The sequence below is a fragment of the Neovison vison genome, chromosome 13 (assembly GCF_020171115.1).
Source record: "Neovison vison isolate M4711 chromosome 13, ASM_NN_V1, whole genome shotgun sequence".
Classification (NCBI taxonomy): Eukaryota; Metazoa; Chordata; class Mammalia; order Carnivora; family Mustelidae; genus Neogale; species Neogale vison.
The window spans coordinates 2,555,332-2,581,693 of record NC_058103.1 but is presented as its reverse complement, the minus strand read 5'-3'; the positions used below and the strand labels follow the sequence as shown (position 1 = coordinate 2,581,693).

The 26,362-nt window shown below is 52.4% G+C and overlaps 1 protein-coding gene across 14 annotated transcripts in view; it reads left to right on the top strand.

The window, feature by feature from the left end:
• KLC1 (kinesin light chain 1) overlaps window positions 1-26,362 on the top strand; it is a 57,595-nt gene that overhangs the window by 25,774 nt on the left and 5,459 nt on the right. For 2 of the 14 annotated variants that reach the window (XM_044230636.1, XM_044230633.1), the window contains exons 5-15: window positions 49-274; window positions 4,379-4,466; window positions 5,069-5,170; window positions 7,567-7,740; window positions 7,882-7,981; window positions 10,461-10,510; window positions 10,590-10,657; window positions 13,013-13,121; window positions 15,091-15,225; window positions 21,748-21,878; window positions 25,375-25,441. In XM_044230636.1, coding sequence (XP_044086571.1) covers window positions 49-274; window positions 4,379-4,466; window positions 5,069-5,170; window positions 7,567-7,740; window positions 7,882-7,981; window positions 10,461-10,510; window positions 10,590-10,657; window positions 13,013-13,121; window positions 15,091-15,225; window positions 21,748-21,878; window positions 25,375-25,441 — 1,250 coding nt within the window. Of the gene's footprint in view, window positions 1-48; window positions 275-4,378; window positions 4,467-5,068; window positions 5,171-7,566; window positions 7,741-7,881; window positions 7,982-10,460; window positions 10,511-10,589; window positions 10,658-13,012; window positions 13,122-15,090; window positions 15,253-19,477; window positions 19,529-20,224; window positions 20,812-21,747; window positions 21,879-25,374; window positions 25,442-26,362 lie in introns of those variants that run through there. The other 12 variants (XM_044230634.1, XM_044230630.1, XM_044230632.1 and 9 more) reach the window with 11 other exon arrangements.

Sequence of the window (26,362 nt, the reverse complement as noted above, 5' to 3'; positions counted from 1 at the left end):
GAGGGGTCTGATTGACGCTGTCGCCTGGCCCGTGTCCCTTGTGTGCAGTCCAGCAGCAGCACAGCAGTGCAGCGGCGGCCGCGCAGCAGGGCGGCTACGAGATCCCGGCACGGCTGCGCACGCTCCACAACCTGGTCATCCAGTACGCCTCGCAGGGGCGCTACGAGGTGGCCGTGCCGCTCTGCAAGCAGGCCCTGGAGGACCTGGAGAAGACGTCCGGCCACGATCACCCGGATGTGGCCACCATGCTGAACATCCTGGCCTTGGTGTACAGGCTAGTACTCATTCCCTGCCCTCGCCTTCTCCTCCCACAGTATTTCTAGTGAACATCCTGGCCTTGGTGTACAGGCTAGTACTCATTCCCTGCCCTCGCCTTCTCCTCCCACAGTATTTCTAGTGAACGTGGAGGGTTGGAAATACGTTTCTGTAACCCTGTAGAAGCTTGCTTTGCTGGCTTCATTGGTCACGTCTCTTCACACTTGCCTTTTTCCGCCAGGTCCTGTGTACCACGTTTCTTTTGTCCAAAATAGCCTTCCCACCCTTCTAGGGCCTTGTTAGCTCTTTCCCCGTTCTGAGTCTCAGGTCCCACTTGCCCTTTGCCCCTGTTGTGCCCCCAAAGCCCTTAACCCTTCCCTTTTCTCTGGCACTTCTCACTGTGCTTGGCGTTGGGGTTCTTTGACTTTGTTCTCTCTTCTCCCAGAACAGTGTCCCTGAAAGTTGGGGACCAGCTTGTGTCCTGTCCGCACTTCTCACCTCACGCCAGCGTGCTTCCTCTCTCAGGAGCCCTTGGTGAACACCTTGAAGGGAACTAAGGAATTTGCCCTGTGGCACAGGGAGTGATGTGTTAGAGTCTTGTGTGTGTCTTTCAGCTGAACTCAGCTGCAGTGAGTCTGGACGGAGAAGGGAGTGGTTCTGCGCACAGCAGGATCGGTTTGCTGTAGCCCTTCCAGTTTTGTGGGTTGGGATTAACACATTGGTGTTTCTTCACTGGTTTGATGGTCCCCATTCGGCATTTTGGTCCCCCAAGTATGGGTCAGACTCGGCTGCTTCCCGTGAGGCCCTAGAGATGAATGAGTGTGTGGCTCCTGCCCTTGGAGAAAGCAGGACATTGAATTTCAAGTCAGGAGAATTCAGGTTCTGTCTCTGCTAGATGGCCACGAGACAGAGGATGTTGTCCAGAGCCCTTAGCTTTCCTGAGCCTAAGTTTTCTTATATCTGAAATGGAGGCCGTTGTACTGTCCACTCAGAGGTCCAGGGGAGGACTGGGGGCATGTGACGCGTGGGGTTGCCTGGAAGACGTGAATCGCTCACAGGACATTCTCAAGGAACTGATGGCCTCGTGTTGAAGAGAGGCTCTTTACATTTGTGTGCAGGTACAGGAGCAGGAGACCGGGTTCTGCTAATAGAATAACACAGAAGTTTTCATGGAGCAGAAAGATTCCTTCCAGTTGAGGGGCTAAGGGAAGGATTAACGGAAGGCGGGGAGCCCCACTCAGCCGGGCCTTGGAGGGCGGGTGGCATTTTAGCACGCGGAGATGGTGTGCGGTGTTGAGTGTGTTTGGGGCTTACTCCTGAACCTCGCTGGCAAAGCTTGACGGCACCTGCAGGACAGCGGTAAGAGATGGGGCAGGGAGAAGCGGGGCCTGACCGTGGAGGTCCTGCGGGCAGTGTTGAGGGGTACTGGTGGGGAGCAGTGGGCCCCTACTCGGGTGTCACCAGAGTCCCTTTGGCCTTGTGCGTAGGATGGCGTGGTGACTGGGGCCTGGAGGCAGGGCAGGACCCTCGGGGTACGGAGCTGGGGTCTGAGCAGGGACGGGGACGTTGCAGAGGGAGAGGACAGAGAGGGGCTCAGGGAAGAGAGAGCAATGGTTGCAGCCATTCGTAGAGGTGAGTGATTTCTTCATGAAACAAAACAACACCAGAAAGCAAGCGACCTTTCACAGCATGTCCGCAGCCCTGGCCGTGGTCAGCCGAGGTCTTCTGGGCAGCGTAGCGCGCTCGCTCTGGAGGGTAGTCCGGACCTTTCTGAGTTGCCCTGCCGGGGGACGTTGAGGTGGTTTGCGGATCTTCACTGTTACCATAACGTAGGGACTCGGGGATTTATATTTAAAATCTTGACGGATGATGCCACTTTCATTCCAAAAGTTTTTCAAATGTGTCTGCGCTGGGGCGCTGGCTGGCTCAGTCAGTAGAGCATCCGACTCCTGATCTCAGGGTCGTGAATTCGAGCCTTGTTGGGCTACTCGTGAGTCCTACTCCTGTTGGGAGTAGAGGGCATTTCAAATAAATGAAGCTTAGAGCAGTTTTGTGTGTGGTAACATGAAAGCTTTTGGCCAACAGTAGACATTACTATTATAAATTAATTAAATAAAAAATGCACGTGGGGTTTCTGTGTTGGTTGTAGGTGTGCTGGTTCCTCGTTTACAGTGTCCGGCAGCGGGAATTTCCGGGCCTCGCTGCAGTCTGGCGTTCTTTTCCCTTAGTGCTCTGGCCGAGGGCTTCTGTGAGTCAGAAGTCCGAAACAAGCGCATAAGCCGTCTGCACGTTCACATTCACGTTCAGGACTGCACTCCAGGGCTGGCCTCTAACCTTCTCCGCTTTCTTGTGTCCGGGCACGTGTGCTTTTAAGTCTTTGGGGGAAGAGCATAACATACTGATAAACGTCTTTAGAAGTGTTGGCTGAGATTTTGGCTTTTTTGAGAATCGGTTCCTGCAGTGGGTTAGCATCTACACAGTCTACGCCTGGTACCTGTGGCCAGACTCTTCAGGCCGGGGGCGTCCTGGGGGTGTCCCCTTTCCCTCTCTTGGTCCAGCCGTGTTTCCGGCCGGCGGCGAGGCTTGTGCGCGCGCTTCAGTAACGGGAAGCCTGGCCTGTGGCTGCCTCCGTGCTTCCCTGGTTGGGTATTTTTAGTCATTTGTGCTCTTCTGTGACTCTTCCATAATCTTGTGCATTTTTCTGTTAGGCTTTTCCCGCGTGCAGTGCTGTACTTCTGTTTTCATTTTCAGTTTGAATTCCCTGGTCAGTTGAGTGCAGGCCCCAGCGCCAGAGTTCCCGGGGCACGGCTGGTTTCTTTGTGTTCCGGCGGAGGGCGACGGTCGGCGACGGTCGTTGGTTTGGGGCCACGCCTGAGAACCAGTGCTGTTGCTCTTGGTGTCATCTCGCTTTGGCTAATTAATTAATAGCCGCTGACATTTTAGGGCCTGCTACAGTTTGGAAAAGTGCTCGGTACCCCTTGCCTCTTTCAGCTTACACAGGCTTTTAGGTAGTTCTTGTTAACTGGTTTTAAGTGTCTCTAGTAGTTCTCGAGACTTTCCGTCATACCTGCTGGTTTTCACCAAATGTTTGAGCCAGTTTGTCATGTGTCGTAGGGTATTGGGAGAAAACAACCTCTGTATGCTTGGCCAGAGTTAGCGGGGGCGCACTGAGCCTTTGCGTGTCCCGGAGGGGAGTCTGGCTCCTGCAGGGCAAGTCTTGCCGGGCAGCCCTTAGACACAGTCACACGTGTGCTGGTCGCGCAGAGCGGATGACTTCTGTGATCACGTTGGAGGGCAGAGGCCGGGGCTGGGCTTTCTGCCTTACTGCAGTGAGGAGCCCCCTCCTTCCTCCTTCCTCAAGCAAACAGTGGGAAGGTGTGCACCAGATGAACACACTGGGATGCATTTATTTCTTTATTTCTTTATTACTATTTTTTATTTTATTTTTTCAGTGTTCCAAGATTCATTGTTTATGCACCACACCCAGTGTTCCATGTAATACGTGCCCTCCTGAGTACCCGTCACCAGGCTCCCCTAAACCCCCACCACTTCCCTTCCAAAACCCTCAGTTTGTTTCTCAGAGTCCACAGTCTCGCATGGTTCATCTCCCCGGGATGGATTTATTTTTAACAAGGTTTTTCATTGTGCGCACAGCATATCATTAGCTTTTTAGAGCAACTCTGTGAGTTAGGTAAGACACTTGGCAGACGGGTTGACTGGGACTGTGGGAGGCTGCTGAATGTCCCAAGGCCTTGCAGGCCTTCGCTGGCAGAGCCTGGGATCGAACCCTGGGGCCAGTTCTGTCAGATAGCAGCTGAGCTCTGCCTGGCCTTCTGGACCGGCTCCTGTACTCTGCAGTACAGTGCTGTGGTGCGGAGGCAGTGTCGTCCCCGAAACCTGGACGGGAGGGCCAGGTTCCAGAGCTAATTGGGTCTGATTCCAAGTTCCCATTTATTGGTGGAGTCGCTTTCTTCTACACTGGTGGTATTTCTGATCCTTTTAATAGTGGGCTTTTATTTTTTAAATAGCTCAAGTTTAACTTTTATTTCTGTAGTTGCAAAATTGCATTTTAAAAAAGACGTAAGTTATATCCAAAACACTTACTGTGTGCTTTTCAATGTAGAGACCAGAATAAATACAAAGATGCCGCTAATCTACTGAACGACGCCTTGGCCATCCGTGAGAAGACTTTGGGCAAAGATCATCCTGCGGTTTGTATATCTGGTTCTTTCCTTTTTATATTTCATTTTCCCTAATAGATTTTTTTTCACCCAACTCATTTTAATATTAAACTCAACAGGGAAGGTTTAAGAGCTGCCCTTTGACTAGAGGTGCAGGTAGGAGTCCTCACTCGCTCAGTCCCCGCGCTGAGCTCCGGCCCTGGAGGCTCTGACGCTCGGCCTTTGCCTGCGCACGTTAATCTGTTCATCACCACTACTTCCCATGGATCACGTACTCTATTTTTTTATCCGAAATCAAATTGCATGTACTTCTATAAATTTTTTTCTAAAGAATTTATATTTTTCTTAAAATCTGGCCAGATTTGCAAGCAGATCTGTGTTTGGGTTGGCTTTGTGGCTTCCATGAAATTAAAATTTAAAAAAAAAAAAAATCAAGATCACGGTGGTGTTGATTGTTTAATTTTAGTGTCTCTGGTTCACTTAGTGTAACCTGTAGCGTGTTGTGACTTGCCCTTTGCTTTTCACTGAAGTCCTGTCCCCTCGCTCTGTGGAGAGCACGTCCCCGAGAGCGTGAGACTGAGGTCCCGCCGCTGCCGCTGCTGACCGGTGTCTGCTGCTCCCTCCGTTGGCAGGTGGCAGCGACTCTGAATAACCTTGCAGTGCTTTACGGCAAGAGAGGGAAGTACAAAGAGGCCGAACCGCTGTGTAAGAGAGCGCTGGAGATCCGAGAGAAGGTGCGGGCAAAGACGTGCTCTCAAGTATTTCAGGCTTTGTGTTTTGAGGAATGACCCCTGTGGTACGTTGTGACTGACCATTTCCTGGAAGTAACTCAGCTGGTAAAGGCGGGGGCAGACAGCCCACAAAACGCAGCCGGACGAGCCCACTCCGACTGGGGTTCAAAAGGAGTGAGAGGGTGTTCAGGGACACTGCGGGGTGCAGTCCCATAAGCGTCCGCCTCTTGGTTTTGGCTGAGATCGTGATCCGGGGTTGGGAGATGGAGCCCCGCATCGGGCTCTGTGCTCAGTCCGCATGCGATTCTCTGCCCTTCCCGCTCGTGCGCGCACGTGCTCCTCTCTCGCTCTCAAAACAAATAAATCTTAAAAATAAATAAATAAATAAAAGGGTTGAGGGAGTGGGTTCGGTCTTCGTGTCCCGCCCGCCTGATGTGGCCTAGGAGGAGCCCCTGAAGGCTGGACGTGGAGGGCATTTACCGTGTGACAGCGGGGCATGTACTTGTGGATAAGAAAAATACTGAAATTGAAAAATGAAGTCACCAAATACACTTATAAAGCTTAAAAAAAATGAAGTGATTTTCAGAACTGAAGTTTGGCTGAGAAATACAGATTCCATCGCTGTCCTGGGTATTAGTCCAGCGGCTGCAGCCTGTGCTAATTAGGTGTTGGGGAAACGTGGCCTGGCAATCTCAGCAGGCGGGGGCTCTGGGGTTAGGTCCAGGCCGTGAATGACCAAGGGTAGTATTTTAAATTATTTTCTGTGATTATTTACCAGTGATACTGCAAGGTCATTTAATGTTTGGCCATGTGGTGAAATTGGGAAAGGGGAAATAAAAGGGGCTCCTCATCAAATTATACAGGAAAACTTTTCTCATGCCACCATCTGCATGATACCTATGAACTAAAATGGTCAGATTTTGAGTGGACTGGGGTGAAGTCGAAGAGAGCATGTAAGTATCCAGTGAAGGATTACAAGCTCTGTTCAGTCATCCGCCGGGTTTACTCATGCGCAGTTGCTTTTGTTCACTCATCGAGTAATGCGGGCGGAGGGTTCTGGTTGGTAAGAGCCGGTGGGTCTGCTCCTTCCGTGGGGCTCGGCTGCACGGGCTTCGGGGTTAGAGCTCTGGGAGTGTGCAGAGCAGGGACTCCTGCAAGCCCAGGGTGTGCGGGTGCACCGGGGACGGCTTCCCACAAGTGCTGAGTGTTGTCCCCCAAGCAGGGAGGGGAAGGGTGCGCACAGAGGGATGGGCAGGCAGCAGGCCATGCTGGGGACATCGGTGAGGGCACGAGGCTGAGAGAACGAACGGTTTTTTCAAGGTAGTAGGGAGGTGGTTTAGTATTTATTCATCTGTGAGTCCACACTTTTCTAGGTACTGGGGTTACAATGGTGTAGGAGATAGAATTTATACTGTTGTGGCTTACGTGACATTACACTGGGCAATGCCAGACTACACAGGTAAATAAGGTAGTTTTGGGTGGTGATACTTGCCAAGAAAACAACCAGGATGCCCGTGAGTTAACCTGGGTAGAGACGGGCTGAGGCTCCCGTGAGCTGGATGGAAGGAGGTGTCCCCTCTGAGGTTGAGCAGTTAGTGGGGGGTATAGCTGGGGGCCAGGCAGAAGGGCACGAGGCATGTGGGATGGGAGCTCCAGGAGCCCTGAAGGTGGGGTTTGAAATATGAGGGCTGTGGTTTGGGGTGGGTGCAGAGGACCTTCAGGTCCTAGTGGGAAGGGATATGTGGGCTGAATTCGAGAGCTAGAGATGCCTTTTGAAGGTTTGCATGCATAGGAGAGAGTCTGGTGCGCTAGCTCGGGTCAGAAAGGGCTCTTCCAGAACTTGGGGGTCATACCAGTATAATCTTTATACAGCCATTTCCTAGTTTCAGGCCATGAGTTCTCATGGCACCTGTGCCAGCTCCCGTGTGGGGTCACCGTGAGGATGAAAGGTTGAGAGTGTGTAGGGAAATCAGTACAGTCTGTTTTTACCCAACAAGAGTATGAGTTCTGGCTGTTTCTTTCTTTCTTCCTTCCTTTTCTTTTTCTTTTTTTTTTTTTTTTAAGATTTTATTCATTTATTTGACAGAGAGCCCAAGTAGAGGAGACAGGGGCAGAGGCAGAGGGAGAAGCAGGCTCCCCATGGAGCAGGGAGCCCAACAGGGGACTCCATCCCAAGACCTTGGGATCATGACCTGAGCTGAAGGCAGCCGCTTAATGACTGAGCCACCCAAGGCGCCCGTCTGGTTTTTTTTCTTTGTGTATACTGTGGGACTGTGGGCCTGGACGGTGGGCACAGCCACGGTTGTGTTGAGAAAGGGTCCTTCTCCTGGTGGGTGGAGAACGGACTGGATGGCACTAAGACAAATTGATGTTGCTAACACACCCTTTTTTCTTTGCAGGTTTTGGGAAAGGATCACCCCGATGTTGCCAAGCAGTTAAATAACTTGGCTTTACTGTGCCAGAATCAGGGCAAGTACGAGGAAGTAGAATATTATTATCAAAGAGCCCTCGAGATCTACCAAACAAAACTGGGGCCTGATGACCCCAATGTGGCCAAAACAAAAAATAACCTGGTATGTGGACAGCGGTGCCCTCTGTAGGTAGAGCCCAAAATGCTGTTTTTTTTGATCTCTGAGCTTTGTGTCGTTTAACCTGTAGACAGGAATGTGTCTTCTCTCCAAATGAAGTTACTAAGTACTTTATTTTATTTTAAGGCATCCTGCTATCTGAAGCAAGGAAAATTCAAGCAAGCAGAAACCCTGTACAAAGAGATTCTCACTCGTGCACACGAAAGGGAGTTTGGCTCTGTAGATGGTAAGGACCCTGCTTTCGCTTCTGAGCAGACACGGTTGTTAGCGTGCATTAAAAATGGTGATTCCCAGCCGGAACTCGGTAATACTCAAGTCATCGTCTCATTTTCAAGGTAGAATTTAATTGAATTTTAGAAATGATTTTGCCGATAGCACTTAGAGGAGAGGATGTGGCACAGTCGGAGTGTCGTGGGCTCATTGATCGTTCATCTGCTATCCAGCGGACACGGCGGGGTCACCAGGTACTCAGTGGGTCGTGTGCCTTGTGGTCAGGGGTGATGGGCCAGCTACCGCCCGTCTTTCTGCGTTGCCCTCTCCGGAGGCCAGGCTTCGCTCTTGCACAACTCAGAGCACTGACCCCAGAAAACCTCTCTGGAGGCATCGGTGCTCTCTGGATTTACCGTGATTCTGGTTCTCCCGGCGCCAGCAGGGACAGTAGCATCAGCACCGTGTGGGACCTGTTGGAAATGCAAATGGTTGACCCTATGCCAGGCCTGCTGGGTTATTGGACTGTCTAAAAGAGCCAAGGCCTGTCTCCGTATTCCTTAAAGTGCTGTGGGTACTTAATACACAGTTTTGGGATAAATATTTTAAAAGATTTAAAATGTTTCATGCAACAGTTTTATTTGTGTGTTTTTTTTGTTTTTTTTTTTTTAAAGATATTTATTTATTTGATAGACAGAGAGAGATCACAAGTAGGCAGAGAGGCAGGCAGAGAGAGAGGGGGAAGCAGGCTCCCTGCTAAGCAGAGAGCCTGATGTGGGGCTCGATCCCAGGACCCTGAGATCACGACCTGAGCTGAAGGCAGAGGCTTAAACCACTGAGCCACCCAGGCACCTATTTGTGTGTTTTTAAGTAAGGCATTTCCCCCTGCGTCCGGTGTTCCATAAGGTGTTGGGAATGAGTGTTGTTACTGGTGTGCAGGAAACCTGAGGCTGCACAGGGAAAGCGGTTTTGCTTAATAAATGTTTTCGTGTGTAGAGAATTTCTAGAAACCACTTGGGAAAAGTCTTCGGAGTGTATTGGTTTTTTCCCCTCCTTCGCTAAGTGGAACAGTAGGTCCCTTTTACTCTCCGCGCACAGGAGGCCGAGGGCTCAGCGCGGGGGCTGTGGGCCGGGGCAGCAGACCGCATCCAGCCGCAGAGGCGGGTGCATTGTGTAGCGACTCCAGGGCATTTCCTTGATGCTTTTTAAAAAAAGCTCTGTTCTTGGGGGGTACTTGTTTCCTTAAGATTTGCTGGCTTCTTTTCTAAAAACAAGCATAGAGTCCAGTTCTAGTGAAAGCAGCTTTCCTGTGTTTGCCCTCCATACGGATGTCACATGCAGGACACGAGGTGCGTATGTGTCCTGTTGCCGTCTGTGGGTGCCCTTCAGGCTCCCGGGCCTGCTGCTCGTGGCGCGCCCACGCACTGGTGTCACTCTTGGGGTCCCCACCCGTGTGCCCTTAGCTTGCTGCGGGCTGGCCGCCGTAGCGGTTTGCCTCGCTCAATAGCTCCGACTGCGCTCCGTGCTGTTCGTAGGCCTCAGGTACTGTTCGCTCTCCTAAAGCCGGTATTGGAATCGGGTTTCAGGTTTCTCCTGTGACGTGGCACGTCCTGATCCCACGAGGAGCCGTGGACTCGGCCTCCCGAGAGGCAGTCTCAGTGTGGGAGCGTGTGTCATTTTCCCAACAGTCCGGCGAATTTCAGGAGTGACGGCGCGGTAGCTGAAGTGGCTTGTCCGAGGTCTGGTCGTCAGTGAGGACGGTGCGAGCTCCGGGTTCTTCCTCTGGAGCTTGAGATCGGTGCTCGTGGTGGGAATCCTTGAAAGTTCACACAGAGAGGGCACGTGAAAGTCACCCATGATTCCAGCACCCGGATAAGCTTCTGACATTTGTAGTGTCTTTCTTTCTGTGCTGGTTGATTTATGTGCGTAAGCCGTACTTCACTTACAGTCATGTTTACTTCCCTTCCTTCATCCTTGGACCTCAGGCATTTTCCTTATAAAGAAAATTTGTCAGAAACTTCGCTTTGAGCTTGCTTGTGCTCCATGGTGTGGGCACGCTGGTCGGTAGAGACTTACGGAGTGTCGTGGTTAAGGTTCTCGAAAGTTAAGACGACTTTAAGAGAATATTGATCAGTATCTTTCTCTTAGCCCCTGTTTAATGCCGGCGTTTGGAAGTTCGGAGGGCCCCCCAGTGGTGTGTGAGCATTTTAGGGGCCCCGGTGTATTTGTCCACTTCCTTGACAGCTGCCTGCCCTGTGTGGGTACATGGGATTGTGTGTCTATGTGTGTGTGTTCACGGCGCTGCACGTGGACGGCCATCTGCTTGTTTCTTCCGCCCTCAAGCTCCACCGTGAACTTCCTCTGTCCAGGTCCTAGTAGTAACGCCTAAGGAGGCTCACCTGAGAAACGAGAACTTGGCAGTCGCTGCAACTCGACAGCCTCTGCTCGTGGGCCCTGTCATGTTGCACTTTCATGGTACGGTATTTTTTCTCCCCTAGATGAAAATAAACCCATTTGGATGCACGCTGAAGAAAGAGAAGAATGCAAAGTAAGATATACTATTTTGAGAAGTTTACTAAATTGGTTATATTGTTTTTTAAGGTAAATATTCATTTGTTATGATTTAGGGAAAGCAAAAGGACGGGACATCTTTTGGAGAATATGGCGGCTGGTACAAAGCCTGCAAAGTTGATAGGTATGTCTTTTTTTTCTTTATAAAAAATTGTATTTATTTTGTGGGGTTCCTGGGTGGCTCAGTTGGTAAAGCAACAACCTTCAGTTCAAGTCATGATCCTGGAGCCGAGAGACCTTGCTTGGCAGGGAGGCCTCTCTGACCCTCCCCCTTCTCAGGCTGGCACTCTCTCATTTTTTCTCTCTCAAAGAAGTAAATCTGAAAAAAATAAAATAAAATTTTATATATTTTAGATTAGATAGAGCAAGAGCAAGCAAGTGAGCAGTGGGAGGGGCAGACAAGGAGGGAAGGACAAGCAGACTCCATGCTGAGCGCAGAGCCTGACACAGTGCTCAATCTCATGACCCCGAGATCATGACCTGAGCTGAAATCAGGAGTTGGACACTCAGCCGACTGAGCCACCCAGGCGCCCCAATAGATAGGTCCTTTGAACTAAACTGTTTTGGAAGGTGCTTGTCCTTTAAGATCACCTTGTAAATGACTGAACACGGAAAGTTCCTTCAGGTGGTACGTGTGCACAGTCTCCCACGTTGTTCACAGATTCCAGTCAGGAAACCTGTAACTTCGTAACGAGGTCACGTACCTACACACAACTCACTGCAATGTTGGTGAAATTCGGCTTCTGTCCAGTACCACGGCTCTGCCCGAGGCCAGCTGCCAAAGCGCAGGAGGAGGAGGTAACGAAGTAGGAAGCCAGTGTGCAGGGTGGCCTCGGAGCAGACTCTGGAGATGGCTGGATTTTGCAGGACTCCGCAGTCGCGTGTCTGGCACGTGGCAGACCCCCCCACTCCTGTCCTCGCAGCCCTTGGCACCTCTGGGGACTGTATGGCTGCAAGGGGCAGGGTGAGACCCTCCCCTGCTGCCCTGTGAGCCTGTGCTGCCCGCACCTCTGTTTCATCTCCCGACTTGAACACCTTCCTGGCAGATTTTTCCCTCTCATAACTGTGACTTCCCCTAGAAGACCAGTCTGCCGGTCATCTGTTCTCGGAAAGTTCTCTGAACCCTCTTCTGGGTTCCCCATAGCACTTACCATAAGAACCAAAATTTATAGGCTTTGTATTTTCCACTGCTATGTAAATGTCTCAGAGACCTGGGGTATAGCTTCTTTATTTCTGTGCCGTAAGCGCTTGTTATGAACAAAGAGAACTGTGGAAGGACGCATGTATGCGAAAAGCACACCTAGGTGTATTTTTAGGTTTGTTTCTAGCTTTTTCTAAGACTGCTGTGAGGAGTGCAGCAGCGCCCCATCCCCGTGCACACTGTTTGCTCTTCACGTGTGCGGCACTCGCCTGCCTCCGACCCTTTGCGCTTGCGCTGCTTCCCTTCTGCTTGTGGACAGGAGGGAGGTGTAGAGCAGCATCAAACACCGTGTCCTCTTTACTGCCCAGCGACAGAGCAGCTCTGCTCTGGGGCGGGCATGATGGTCCTCAGAGCCAGCACACACGCTTCTGTTGACGGGGCTGGCGGATGGGGAGAGCGGCTGTGGCCCGCAAAGAGCGCGTGAGCGTGGCGTGCTGGCTGCGGGGCTCGGCACAGCGGGCCCGGGCCCTGCGGAGGGCTCCACGGGGGTGTCGGGGGCAGCCCCACTGCTGAAAAGTAGGCAGGTGGTCCTTTGGGAGAGAAGAACTTTTCAGAGGGACACCTGGGTGGCTCAGTCAGTCAAGTATCCAACTCTTCTTAGCTCAGCTCAGCTCTTGATCTCAGGGTCTTGAGTTCAAGTCCTGAGTTGGGCTCCATGCTGGGCGTGGAGCCTGCTTCAAAGAAGAAAAAACAAAACTTTTATGGAAATTTATAGTTTAAAAAAGTACTGTAGAAATTTATTTTATTTATTTATTTTTTTTTTAAAGATTTTATTTATTTATTTGAGAGAGAGAGACAGTGAGAGAGAGCATGAGCGAGGAGAAGGTCAGAGAGCGAAGCAGACTCCCCATGGAGCTGGGAGCCCGATGTGGGACTCGATCCCGGGACTCCAGGATCACGCCCCGAGCCGAAGGCAGTCGTCCAACCAACTGCGCCACCCAGGCGTCCCAGTACTGTAGAAATTTAAAAAGTACTTCTCACAGGGGCACCTGGGTGGCTCAGTGGGTTAAGCCTCTGCCTTCGGCCCAGGTCATGATCCCGGGGTCCTGGGATCGAGCCCTGCGTCGGGCTCTCTGCTCAGCGCAGAGCCTGCTTCCCTTCCTCTCTCTCTGCCTCTCTGCCTACTTGTGATCTCTCTCTGTCAAATAAATAAATAAAATTAAAAAAAAAAAAAGTACTTCTCACAAACATGTTTGTTAGTGCTTTAGATTTTGTGTGGTTAATAGTAGTTGTAAAACTTGTATTTAATAAGTCTGTGTATCTTATGCTTTCTTACAGTCCAACTGTTACAACTACTTTGAAAAACCTTGGGGCACTTTACAGACGTCAAGGCAAGTTTGAAGCTGCAGAGACATTGGAAGAAGCTGCCATGAGGTCCCGTAAACAGGTCAGTGACCTGCCTTCTGTTCTTAACTCACCTGTTGGGCCTTTGAGTGTAATGACTCTCTTTTATATGACTTGTCAAAGGCTTCATTTAGAAATAGAAAATATTTTAGTTTGTGCAAGGAAAGTTATATTGTTTAAAAGGCTTAACTGTGACACCAAAAGCACAAGCCGCAAAAGAAAAACTCGATCAGTTAGATTCACCACCGTGAATTAGAAATGTTGGTGCCCTTAGGACACAGGAAAGTGAAGACCCCCACAGAGATGGGTGGGAGCATTTGCAGGTCACATCTGCTGAGGACCCAGTACCCAGAATGTGTAAAGACAGAAGGATCTCCTAGTTCGGAAGTGAGCGACGGAGCTGGATGGTCATTTCTCTGCTGACGGCACACGAATGCCCACACGCGTGTGAAGAGACGCTCCGCGTCCCTCGTCAGCAGGGACGTGCACATCCGACCGCTTCGCAGCCGCCGCGCCGGGGACGGCGTGAGTCCAGAGCAGACGGGCAGTAGCAGGTGTGAGGGCAGGACGGAGCGGCGGGAGCCCCCGTGCGCCGCCGGTGGGGTGTCGTGGGCTGGTGCGGTCACTGCGCCCTCGGCGGTCCGCTGCGGGCTCGGCCTTGGGCTGAGGGGCCGTCTGTGGAAGCTCGGGAGCGGCGTGCTTGCTGCCGCGGCCGGGAGGCTGCCGGGTAGCCAGTGAACGCGTTGCTCTGCGCGGCAGCGGCCAGACTACCTGAACGGCGGTTTGGTTTCGGTTTCTGTTCGGAGGATCGGAGAGGCAGGTGTGAGTTTTTCCCCTTCCTCGGTGGTGTGTGTGTCGGTCGCTGTGTGCTGTTCACGGCCGGTTCTGGCCGAGATGAGAAGAGCCCGTACGTGCCGAGAGATTTTCCTCTGCAAAGAGGCCGTGCAGAGGGACGAGAGCAGAGCCGTAGCGGCGCTGGCTCCGCCCGTGCCCCTTTCCTCAGGTCCGGCGCCCTTCAGGGGTCCTCCGGCTCTGGGGGGCTGCGTGGGGGGAGCGCCCTGTGGCGTCGGCAGCCTCCTGGGGGCCTGGCTGTGTGCGGGCCCTGCTGGGGAGGCCGGGTGCCGTCCTGGCGCTCGTCCTGGCCCGGGAGCCTGCCCGCCGCTGTCTTCAGGAGTCTGGCCAGTAATCCGGGCTTCGTTCTCCGGTGCCGGGATAGTGTGTATCAGATGAGCCAAGTCTGGGCTCATGAGTTGCAGGAATTTAAAGGAAGGGGTTGGCCGTGCTTTACCGGGACTGCCGCCCGCCTTCCTGTCAGAGTCACAGCGGCACGGCGACTGCTTGAGGTGTGTGCCTGTTGGGGAGGAAACTGGGAAAGTCGGTACAGGTGTCACATTTGCCGGAGCTGCTGGGGTTAAAATCCCACTTAGAATAGGGAACGTGTTGCGTCTGGGTCTTTCGAACTGAAATGCACGCGGAGAACAGTCTCGGCCATGTTCGTGGTGCGGGAATGTTTTAGCCCGAGTGTGCGCGGGCCCTCCCTGCCGAAATGAGGCGAGGGCTTGCTGCTCTCCTCACTCCCTGGTGGGAGTGTTTTCCCAGCATCGCACCGTGAGGCCCGGCAAGCAGAGAAGTGGAGGGGATTGCGCGCTTGCATGCCTGTCTCCCGGGCCCGTCGTGGATGTTCGCTGCTCTCGGGCACACACGCCCACTGCTCTGTCCACCAGGCCTATCCTGGGCGCAGCATTTCAGATTTGTGTGCATCACTGCGTTCCCTTGTGAATACTTAAGTGTGCAGATCACTCACGGGGGCCCAGTATTTGCCTTTTTTTAAAAATTTGAGGTAAGCTTTGTGAAGAGTGAAATGTCTTAAGTGTATATTCCTGAGAATCACTCTTCTGTGTGTAAGTGCTGTTTCTGGGTTGTTTCTTCCCCGGGAGAAGCTCAGCTGTCCTAGAATCCTCCGTCAAGCTTCCTTCTAACGGCTCCAACCCTCCCCCTTGCCTGGCTCACAGGGTCTTGACAATGTTCACAAACAGAGAGTAGCCGAAGTGCTGAATGACCCTGAGAACATGGAGAAGCGGAGAAGCCGGGAGAGTCTGAACGTGGACGTGGTCAAGTACGAGAGCGGCCCTGACGGAGGGGAGGAAGTGAGTATGAGCGTAGAGTGGAACGGGGTAAGTACAGTACACAGCCGCCGGCCTGTCGCCGGGAGGCCGCCTGGCCCAGGCGCCCAGCAGGACTGCTGTCCTGCAGTTTCCTCTGGCTCACATGCTAGACACTGTCCTTTCCTCAAATCAAGTATGAATTAAGCTTTTTGTGAGTGCTTATCTTCTGCTAATAACGAAGTCTGTTATTTGTTTGAAGTGGTCATTTTCTTCTCTGTAGGGACCCACGAAAGCTGTTTGGCTTCACTTTGAGCGCTGAAATGCTGATTGAGTGTCCTGGTTACTTAGAGCCACAGTCCGTAACCTGGTTTTATTTTAATATTAGGGTTAATGTGGCAGAAAACTAACTTGCTTTTTTCACTTACCCATTTTCGTTGCTAACTCCAGTGCTCCTAATGTCACTGACCAGGCTGCTGTAGGTGTGTGAGAATTGCTTTAAATTCCTTAAGGGGAAGGCCTATTTCAGACAGAGCTGGCCTCCAGATGGGAGCGGTTGGGGCGGCCGCTCTTCACGGCCCCCTCGGTGCTGACCGCCGTGTTCCCGCTGAGGGTCCCGTGGCTCATCTGCCTGCAGAGTCCTCTGCTAGAGGTTTTCGGATCCAGAACACGTGCCCGGATTTGGAACATGTCGCTCCTAGCCAGGCTCTACCTCTGGGTTTCGCTCGTTTGCCCTTGTGGAGGTTCTCGCCACTGCTGTTTCCCCAGTGGTCGCCAAAGAGTGTGTGGCCTCCCGGACATTGTTTCTAGCAAATGTTGGTCACATGGGGCAACGCTTTTGTATGTTGAGCTGGCGTCTTTGGAATTTTGCTTTTACCAGGGAGAGCTGAATGCAGGATTAGGTGCCCCATCAAAATGTTGTATTATTTTTCTTTGAAGTTGGAGTAGGTGCAGTTTGATTAGGTAATTTTGCAGATGTTTTGCCAAATAGTAATCTTGGGCTTTCCTATACTCTTATCTTTTTGAAGGTATTTATTTGGGGGATTTTCTGTAGCTGGAGTGGTTTGGTAAGGATACAATATTTTCTACATAATATTAGAGGCCAAAATTTTAGGGAGAGCGTCTTTTTGACTGTCTTTATCTGGCAGCTGCCTTGCTTTGGTGTTTCCTGTGCCAAGACAACCAATCAGCATCTGCTTTTCCATTCCCCCAGTGGGCAGTAGTCTAACACATCAACGGCGATGGCCAGGCCTCCTCTCTGCTGCGTCCGGCCACACTGTGTACTGTACTGCCCCTGTGATTCCTGTCGCCCTGCATGCCTCGCGTAGAGGGTCACATCCCTTCCCTGGTCTGCAGACGCCAGGCTGCAGGTTTTGGTTCTCTTGAATGAAGTTCTGGAGGAACTTTTTCTTGACACAGTATTTCTAGGTCAATCCTGTCGTGCAGTCCCGTCATAAAATAATTTACAGTGCAGAGTTCTGAGACTCGGGTGAGGGAAAGCTGGTTTCCGCCCAGTGTGCAGGGCTGGTAGGCGGCTTCCTGTGGGCTTCCCGTGGGGCCTGCTGCCGGAATCACGGATGCAGAGGGCAGAAGCCATCCCTCCTCTGAGTGCATTCTTGGCCCTCCTTCCATTTCGCATTTTCTGTCTCGCTTTGGACATGCTCACTTAGCACACTCACACAGGGGTGTGGACACCTTTTTACTTGACTCTTGGACACGAGAGGCTCTGTGTCTTCTCCAGAGGCCGTCGCAGGGCTTATTGGTGGGTGGTGGTGGTCCACGGGATGACAAAACGTAGATCCCAGATCTTAGGTCGTTCCGGACTTTCCTTGAGCCGCAGAAGGGGCCCTTTCTTCTCAGAGAGCCTGAGCTCGAGCATCCGGTGACTCCGGAAGTGACTGGGGGTAGTGCCTGGGCCGCTGTGCTCACCGCCCGGCCCTGCGGCCCCCGCTCAGACCCGGCTCAGTCGGCCTTCGCGGGAAGGCCTGGCTCGCAGGTTCTGAGGAGGTGGTGCTGAGCTCTCCCGACCGCCGGCCGGACTTCCATTTCAGAGCGTCCTGGGGCGGTTTGAGGAGAGGGGATAGAGGCAGTACGCACGCCAGGACTTTTCTCACGTCTGCCCGACGGAGGTGCAGGTGTCCGCTGCTGAAGGAGCCCCGTGTGGATGCCGCCTTCAGTCCGGACGCCTGCACTGCGCCCCCATGTTAGGCTTTGCCCCGGGGTGAGACCGAGCGACTCCGGCGGTCAGAGTGGGAGTCCGGCGTTCCCTGTGGTTGAGAGCAGCTGCCACCCGCAGTCGCTCACCCGTGCACGATTTGGGGGCCAGGCCGTCCGGGCCGACTGGGAACAAACCGGGAGTTTGGGTGCCGAGGCTAGACCCATCTTCTGTAACTTCGTATTTCAACCTGGTGTTCTCTAAAGGCGGCCTCACGGTTCCGCTGGTGCGTGTTGTTCTAGGAACTTGTCACACTTACAGTGAGAAAGTGCCACCTAGATTGTACCTTATCTTGGGGTTCTGCATTAGATTGTGAGTTTTTAAAAAAGGATTTCGGTGCCCTTTAAAAAGTTAACTGCTGCCGCAGGGAGAAGCCTTCTGTTGCCGTGTGGGGCAGGCGCTCCTGCAGCGGCGGGACGGCCGTCCCGTTCTGTTGGCGCAGCCGTGTGCAGGAGCCCATGTATGTGAGTCAGTGTGGTTGGTCCCAGCATTCAGAAAGAACATGAAAATCAGAGGGCAGTGTGGGCCGAGGTCGGGCAGTCTAGGTTCTGATTGTGCCCTACAGCTGCCAGGAGTCTGGGTCCGCACAGAATCCCGTGCTGTTGAAATGCCGGAGAAGCAAGGTTACCGAATATACTGTGGTCATTCATGTGCCATTTCTGGATCAGGTTTTAGGGAAGTGCAGTTCTGTTAAGTACATACCATTAAGATGGTGATTAAAGGACTAGAAAACGTAACGGCCTCACGCTTATTTTTGTATAAAGTACAAAGAGCTGAAAGTCATTGTCAAGATAAGTCTCAGTTCTCTCTTCTGGTCCCGTTAAAGATGCAAATGCTGTGTGCATAGGAATCGTATTTGGCCAGATTGGATTCCCTTTACTTTACCTGCTGTGCACCTGGCTGCCGTCCCCTCTGAGGGCTGTGGCCACGTGCCTGGAGCCTGGGCCCCTCGTATGCGTGGGATTCCTGCGCTGCGCCGTTACGCAGCTGTCCTACTAGGGCCCCAGGAAGCATCACATCCTCCATTCCGTCTTCTCCGCTCTGTCCTGTTTCTGACTTGCCAGTTCTCAGCAGGGCCCTTCCGGAGGAGCCCGCCCCTCCTGCACGCATGGGAGCACTTGTTTTCCCAAAGATACTGACCTCATGCTCAAGATGACTGAGGAATGGGATAGTACAGACTGTTAATTAGAAATGGAGTTAGTTTTAAAAATGGTATTAGGAAGACTGATGCCTTCCTAAGCATCAGTCGGTTGAGCGTCTGCCTTTGGCTGGGGTCGTGATCCTCGGGCCTGGGATCGAGCCCTGCATCGGGCTCCCTGCTCAGTGGGGAGCCTGCTTCTCCCTCTGCTGGCCTCTCTGCCTCTGCTTGTGATCTCTGTCAAATAAATAAATAAAATCTTTTTTTTTTACTAAATAAAATCTTTAAAAAAATTGTATTAGGAAGACAACAAGAGTGTAACAAAGAAAAAGAACAAAGAATTACTGCCTTTCGTTTCTTAGCTTATATGCTACAGTGTTCATTTCTGTTCAGAAACCCACTTCTTTGATGCTAAGTATTCTTTCCTGGCAGTATAGAGAAGTAGACTGTTCTTGAAAGAGTTAGAATGTGGGAGGCCTCCCCACTGTCCAGCTTTTTTACTGAACAGAAATCCACCCGGGGTTGGGGTGGGGTTTGGGGTGGGCTTCTGCTGTTGCTCCCACTGGTTCTGGAGGGTGAGTGCAAGGAGGGGGTGGGCAGCCTGCTCCCCCACCCCCCCTTCCCCAGCCAGGTGCTGCCTCCGGAGCCCAGCTCCTGTGCGCCTGCTGCAGGGTGAGGGATGGGGCCGGGGAAGCCTGTGTGTGTCCCACATGAAGTGTTTCCGGAATCTGGTTGCTCCCCTGTAGTCTGCTGAGCGGCCTGGGAGGGATAAGGAGCTCTGCTCTAGTGGAGCGATGAATTCTGAAACGAACTACAGGATTGTACTGTTTGTGGAATTAACAGTTAAATGTCCTTTCTCTGAAAGAGCAACAAGAACTTATGTTTTCTTGTCCTCCCAACATTTGCGGGAAATTGGTAACAAATCTTATTTTTCCATTTTAAAGATGAGAAAAATGAAGCTCGGGCTGGTTAAATGATTTGCTGAGCGTCCCATGGTGAGTCAGAGCGGGTGGGGGCTCGGTCCCTGCAGTCTGGGGCTTCCGTACGGGACCACTGGGGTTCCGGTCTGCTGAGACCCGGGGTGCACTGCTGCCTGTGGAAATCCATTTTCTAGAATTAATCTTATTTTGGGTAATTTGGATCAACTGCATGTTTAAAATGTGCTAAAGACTAAAGTCATTGGTTTTTTTCAAGTTTTTGAACTGTCTAAACGGTTAGAGCTCTTAAGAGAAAGTCCCCTCTGATGTCAGAACTCCACGAGAGTTCAGGGCTGTCAGAGGATTCCTGATGAAGTTAAAGGTTTGATGAACGGCCTCTTCTTATGTGCAGCCTTTATCTTTTGGTCACTGTCGATGTTTCTCAATATGGAATCTCCTTTCTGTACAGTTCCTGGACCTCGTGATAGTAAGTATCCTGGAGATTTCTAGCACAGTGCTAATCCACGCTCTGGGCACGGAGTGTTACTTTGATGACAAGAGTGACTAGTCGTAAAAGGCAGCAGACGGCCCCAGTACCTCTTGGTCCTGGGCTGATAGAAGCAGGCGGAAGGTGATCCCGGATACTAAAGGGATGAGAAGCACTGCCGAGATCTGTGACCTAGAAATACTGTAAGCCGCGCTGCGTTCCGTGGGGGCTGGCTCTGTTCTCACAGCGGGCTCACCGGGCTCTCTCTCTCCGTTTCTGTCCGACAGGCCTAGCTGCCTCATGTGACGCTCACACTGTCTCCTGCATGACGGGCGGCTCCTCCAGCTTGCCTTCTCTCTCCAGTGCTGACTGCTGTGTTTAGCAATCCCCTAGGATTCTTGTCAGAGTGCCACCTCTCTGTGACTGGCCATTCCTTTCGGTGCTGCTGTCCTTTTTGGGGGGTTCCTTATCTCTGTATACATGTAGCTTTGCCAGATATGTACTTAGTAATATCAACTGTGTTAATAAAAACCATTTACTGTGTGATACATGAGTTTAAGAATTTAGAGCGATTAGTCGTTCACTTTGATCAAAGGTAGTTAGAAGTCTCCTGCAGGTGTTAATGCCGTGGCATGACAGTGACCGTGGAACTAGCTAGGCCGTAGGAATAGGGCATGTGCTGCTCCCGTTGCCCTCTGAGACCCGGCGGGGCTGCCCGTGCCCCAGGCTCTCCCCTTAGGATCTCGCTCAAGTAGCATTTGCTGTGTAGTCTCTGTGACATTTTGGCAATTTTGCTTTTCTCCACTAATCTTTAAGTGTTCAGTGATTTGTGTATTTGTGTCTTTCTAACTTCTAATAAACTCACTCCAACTGACCCGTGTCTTGGTGTCTGTCTGCCCGGTAGAACGTCTCACTCTCTCCGTGGAATGCGGCACTACGTGGCTTCTTGAAGGAACGGGGCTGCTTTAATCTCACTGAGTGATTCATTCTGAGAATAAAAGTTGCTCATACACACAGTTTTTCAAACTCTGGTTCTTGGTTTTCATACCCAGATACCACCAGGTGTTTCACTGAGTACCGGGGCCACTTAGATGAGAGCCGGACACCTGCAAGGTGTCGGGGGTTCAGTTATTGTATGGAATTTCCGACCACACTTACAGTCAACATTTAATAAAACTTTTTAAAAATGTACCAAAGGGGCGCCTGGCGGGCTCAGTCAGAAGAGCGTGTGGCTTTTGCTCTGTGGGGCTGTGAGGACAAGCCCCATGTCGGGTGCAGAGAACGCTCGCGTCCAGGCCTCAGTAAACGTGATGGGATTTACGGAAGAAACAGTGCACCCAAGTGCTGCCTGTGCACGAAAGTGTCAAAAAAAGCGGTCTCTGTCAGCCCTCACTGGTGTGGGTCCAGTTCTGTTAAACGGGGACCAGATGCTTCTGTTTTTATTAAATGTGGAATTTGATTTGGGTGATCTTCCAAGAAGCAGCCTTAATTTCCTTGAGACCTTTTCCATGTGTGACCTTTTGTTTCAAAACAGTGATAGGATTTTTGGGGATATTATTTTTTGTTTGAACTTCATGGTCAGAGGTTTTCGTGATCATTGGATTGTCCTGACTGATATTTAAAGTGGGTAGATTTCTATTTAAAGTGTATTTACAAGACCTGGCAAACGTAATTTCTGTAGCAGCCGTATTGCCAGCAGGTCACAGACAAGTAGGCCAACTGATGTGAGTTCTTGTTTGCATTCAGCGTTGCCTCTCAGGAGGCCAGGACGGGCCGTCTGCAGTCTCACATGTGTTCACGTCTCTTTCAGGACGGCACGGGATCTTTAAAGCGCAGTGGCTCCTTTAGCAAACTCCGGGCTTCAATTAGACGCAGCAGTGAGAAGCTGGTTAGGAAGCTGAAGGGAGGAAGCTCTCGAGAGAGTGACCCAAAGAACCCCGGGTAACTATCCTCCTGCGGCCCCTGCTGACCGCCCCACCGCGCGGCCTCCCCGCTGCTGCTCGCGTGCCCGCCCCGGGGCTGGAGCGGCTCCCGGGCCGTGTCCTCCGCGGCCGGCAGAGAAGCAGCGCGCGGCTTCCGCGCCGAGGCTGGAAGGGCGGGGCTTCCCGGCCGGTGCCGTTCTGCGGCCTTGCGGCTGCGCGTTCAGAAGAGCCCCAGCATCGGCCAGTGGGAGCTTTGTATGGAAACACGGAGCACGTTCACTCGTTCACTCTCGATAGCTGTTCCTTCTCTTTTTAAATTAGTGTTCGTGTAAATCCTTTCAAATTAGCTTTTAAAATCTTTGTAAAATCGTACCAGTAGCTGTGACTGGATGAGACTCACCGGCATTAATGCAGGGAGAGCAATGGTTTGAAGTAGGATCGCGGTTGGAGGACTGGAGGGGAAGGAGTTCCTTTAGGAATGGAGAACAACAGCCCACATTTTCCATGTTTGTAAAGGAGGTGGACTCATGAGTCTTAGAGTCTTTGGAACAATGATACTGAAGTTGTCAACGGAATTTGGTTCGGAGTTCTGTTCTTTGCAAGATGCAGCCGAATGTTAACAGTCTGCCCCGGTTTCTGGGTTATTTCTGGCGTGAACAGCATCTTGTTTGGGATGCGTTTCTCACAGAGGCACTCTTTTGTCAGCTGTTTTGTGAAACTCTGAATTCCTAAGTGGTGCCTCCTTCTTAAAGATGGAGTCTGAGGAAAACTCCGTTGTCCAAGTGACTCCACCTCCCCGTCCATGGGCAAGGAGTCTCCCGCTGCCGGACTGGGAAGCGGGACCCCTTTGCACAGCGTGTCAGAGACCGGAGGTGACAGGCTCTTCCAGCTGCCTGCTGTGGCATTTTGAGGGGCGTCCCGTCTCGTTCTGGTCTCTGTCAGTGAGGGCCTACCTCCTGCACCCCTGGGCCCCCCACTGCGGCCTTGCAGGCTCAGCCCCCGAGCTGGGGACCAGAGGCCCAGGTCTGCTGTCCGCCCTGTGCCCCAAGTGTCTCTGCTGGGGACACACACATTTTTTTGATGGCATGTATGGCAGGACAAGGCATTTGATCTGAGTAGGTGGCTGTCACCCTGCTTCTCAAGGACATTTCCAAGCCCGTTTCTGAAGAGGGCGTCTGTGAGCGCCACATGTTTGTTGCGAAACTGCCTGGGAGATACAGTGTTGAAAGCCAGCCGGGGCTTCTGGAAGGACGTGGGGCTGAGCAGCAGACTGCCGTCCTGTCCTGTTCTCGGCACCAGAGCCGGCCGCCCGACGGATGAATGTGCATCCGGGAAAGGAAATTGCCTTTGGGATGAAGTGCTTGTTTTAAATATTTACAGAACTAAATGATAGGTCACTCTCTGCCCCGTTTTTGTTTTCTGGCCACGTTACAAGGATCCGAACAAACCATTGAACAGTTGCGTAGCGTATGTCCCTGGACTGGATCCGATGTGCCGAAGTGTCCTGTCCCCGCAGTCCTCTCCGTGCCCCATCGATTGGCTCCTCCAGGGCAGACACGCTGTGGCCCTTGGTGGATCTGGATGTTCTGAAGCTTTTTAAATGCAGAGTCCAGTTCTGGCACTAAGTCCGTGACATGGCCCTTCCTTCCCACGTGACAGAGCTCAGTTCCGTCTCTCCCTCCTGTGCCACCTTCTGTCTCGGCTGTGGCGTAGCCCGGCGAGCGCCCCCGGCACGGGGCTGGCCACACGCGTGCGCGCGTCGTCACGTGTAGTGTTGGAGGTGGTCCCCTCACTGAACTTGATGAAAACGTCAATGGCTCTAGGAATTTTGTCCCATAAAATGCATAAAACTGAGTCATCTGTCAAGGTAAGAGTGACTGTGTATTCACCGGACCAGTGGCTCTCAGACCTGAGCGTCCGCGTCTCCAGCGGGATCTGAGCAGACCGCCGGGGCCCCAGTCGTTGGTCTGGTCAGTGGGCCTGCACCCCCCACCCCTCACACCGCTGACCTTTCTAGCAAGTTCCCAGCTCGTGCGAGCACTGCTGGTCCAAGACCGCATTTCGAGAAGCCCCGAGTTGGTGTTCTTCCTGTTCTGTCCACGGTGGTGGGAGGGAGGGGTGTGGACGTAGCTCGCTGTGCCCGGGGGAGGCTTGCGGCAAGGGCAGGTTGTCTTTACTTGGTCTTGTAAGGAAAAGAGTGTGAGGAGGAGGGTCCTATGACTCTTAGAAAAAGTCCATTGGCCACTTAAACAATAAGAATTAAGTGTGCAAGTCTCCTGTGCGATTTGGTTTGAGTTTTCCTCTGTGTAGTGCTGTGTAGAGGAAGCTTGTGCAGAATCTAGCTGCACTTACGCAGAATTCGTGGGGTTGCCGTGTTCGTGTTTGTCCTGGCTCGGGGATTTTGGGGAGTGAATTTTACTTGAGGTTAAGTGAATTAAGGTCTTTGCTTTTGGTGGAGCTCATTCAGTGAGAACTCGGTAAGTACCTGCCGTTTTCCGGACGCGGTGCCCGTGGCGCTGGCGGCCACGCGGCGGGGACCTGGGCCCTCGTGCCCATTCCCGGCGCGCTGACAACGTCCGGTCTCGCTGACCCTTCGTGCGCGCTCGAGCCTCACGGCCGCGCGGCAGCCCCAGAGCACACGCTGCTCGTGCCGCAGCCGCCTCCGCGCCACAGTTCCGGTCGCAGACGTTTGGGGAGACCCTGCGCACCCGTTGTTGTACCTCTTGGAGCTAAGGTGGCTTCCTGTTGGAGGGCGCGCCGCTGGCGGTAGGCGGGAGGGTAGCGGGGCCGGCCCCCGTCGCGCTCGGGGTAGGTGGTGTGCCGGACAGTCCTCAGCTGTTCTAGAGGGGTCACGTGGGAGAAAAAGTTAATACACATTTAAATTACTAGATTTCCTTGAAGGTAAAGCCAAGAAATTGGTTTCAAATTTTGGTTTGAAAGCAGAGGAATCCTAGCTTCTGAGTTTATTTGGCTAATAAAAAAATTTTCCTTTTAATATAAAAACAAAGTACACAAGCATGTAGATACGTATCAGATCTTAACACTGAGCTTCAAGAGGTCTTTTACATGGTCCCTTAGGGTGAGCGGTGAGTTTGGGGGAAGCGCCGGGCTCCCTGCTTCAAACTGACCTGACGTGCCCTGCAGACTCAGGCTGAGCCAGAGGGCTGGACAGGCAGAGCTGCTCGGCTCCTCCGCGAGCCAGGTGTCCCATGGGGACGTGTAACCACGTGTGGGGTTTACATACAGTGTTTCAGACAGTGCGTCGCTGAGACAGACATGGGGAAACTGCTTCTTCTCTACTGGGGTTTACGTACGGAGACACCTGGGGTGTCCATGTTAAGAACTGGACAGACTCCCCAGTCCCAGTGAGATAAAGGCCCACGCTCCATGAGGGATGGCTCCAGGGACTCCCGCACGGTGCAGAGGCCTTGGAGGGGTGTCTTTGCTGTGTTTGCTGCTCTCGGTTGACTGACACGCTGGTTTGTCCTTTTGCATGTCCACTGCCCTGTTCACAGCATGAAGCGGGCCAGTTCCCTGAATGTCCTTAACGTGGGTGGCAAGGCCGCTGAAGACCATTTGCAAGTAAGGAGCCCTGCCCCACTCAGTGCCCTTGACTCCCTGGCCGAGGCTTGCTGGGCAGCCGCAGGCCCTTCCCGGCACCACTGCCACCTCCAACGGCCTCGGGGAAACTTCAGTGTCTCTGGGTCTTAGAGATGTGGCACAGTGACATTCCCGGATTCTGCGCTGATTTGATTACACGATTGTGGGAATGTGTGAGTCATGAACATTCTCTGCATATTCACCCATTTAAATGGTCGGATTAAGCCAATTAAAATTTAAATATTCTGATAAAGTAGTATCAAAACTTGGCCACTCAGTGGGTATTATTAATTTGTATGATTTTTAGCCTCTGGTAAGTTTGTAACTAATTCATTGCCCAGTTAAGCTGTTGTTCAGTGTTCTAAAACTATTAGGTCTTTACTAATGTAACTGACGTCCTGTCACTTTCACCCCCGTCTTGAGGACTCCTTTTGGTGTCCCAAGGCTTGCATGAAGCTGTCCCCTTTACATTTAAAACTGGGGCCCCTTCTTCTCTTCTGATGTTCCATTTCTTTCAACATCTGGTGTGACTGTCCGGCTGTGGCCAAGGGTGCTGAGCGGACCAGACAGCCGAACTGGCAGCCAAACTTCCGGCAGGGAGAGCCTGGTGGTGGAGCGGTTACTGCTTGTCCACCAGTGACCAGAATGCCTGCCCGTTGCACCTCTTAGCAGCCCCGGTCCGGCTGCTCACCTCTTGGACACTCGCTGGCGGTCGCAGGCCTCCCTCCTCAGGCCCCGCACCTTAGGAGCTGGCTGTTCCCAGGGTGCTTTCTGCCTGGCCCCCGGGCAGACGTGAGGTGCTGGTAGCGTGGGCCGTGTGCCCGGAGCGCGCCCGCTCGTGAGAGCGGAGGGTGCGGTTGTCCCAGCGGTCCTGGGCTCATGTCTCCGTGTTGGCCGGTGCCC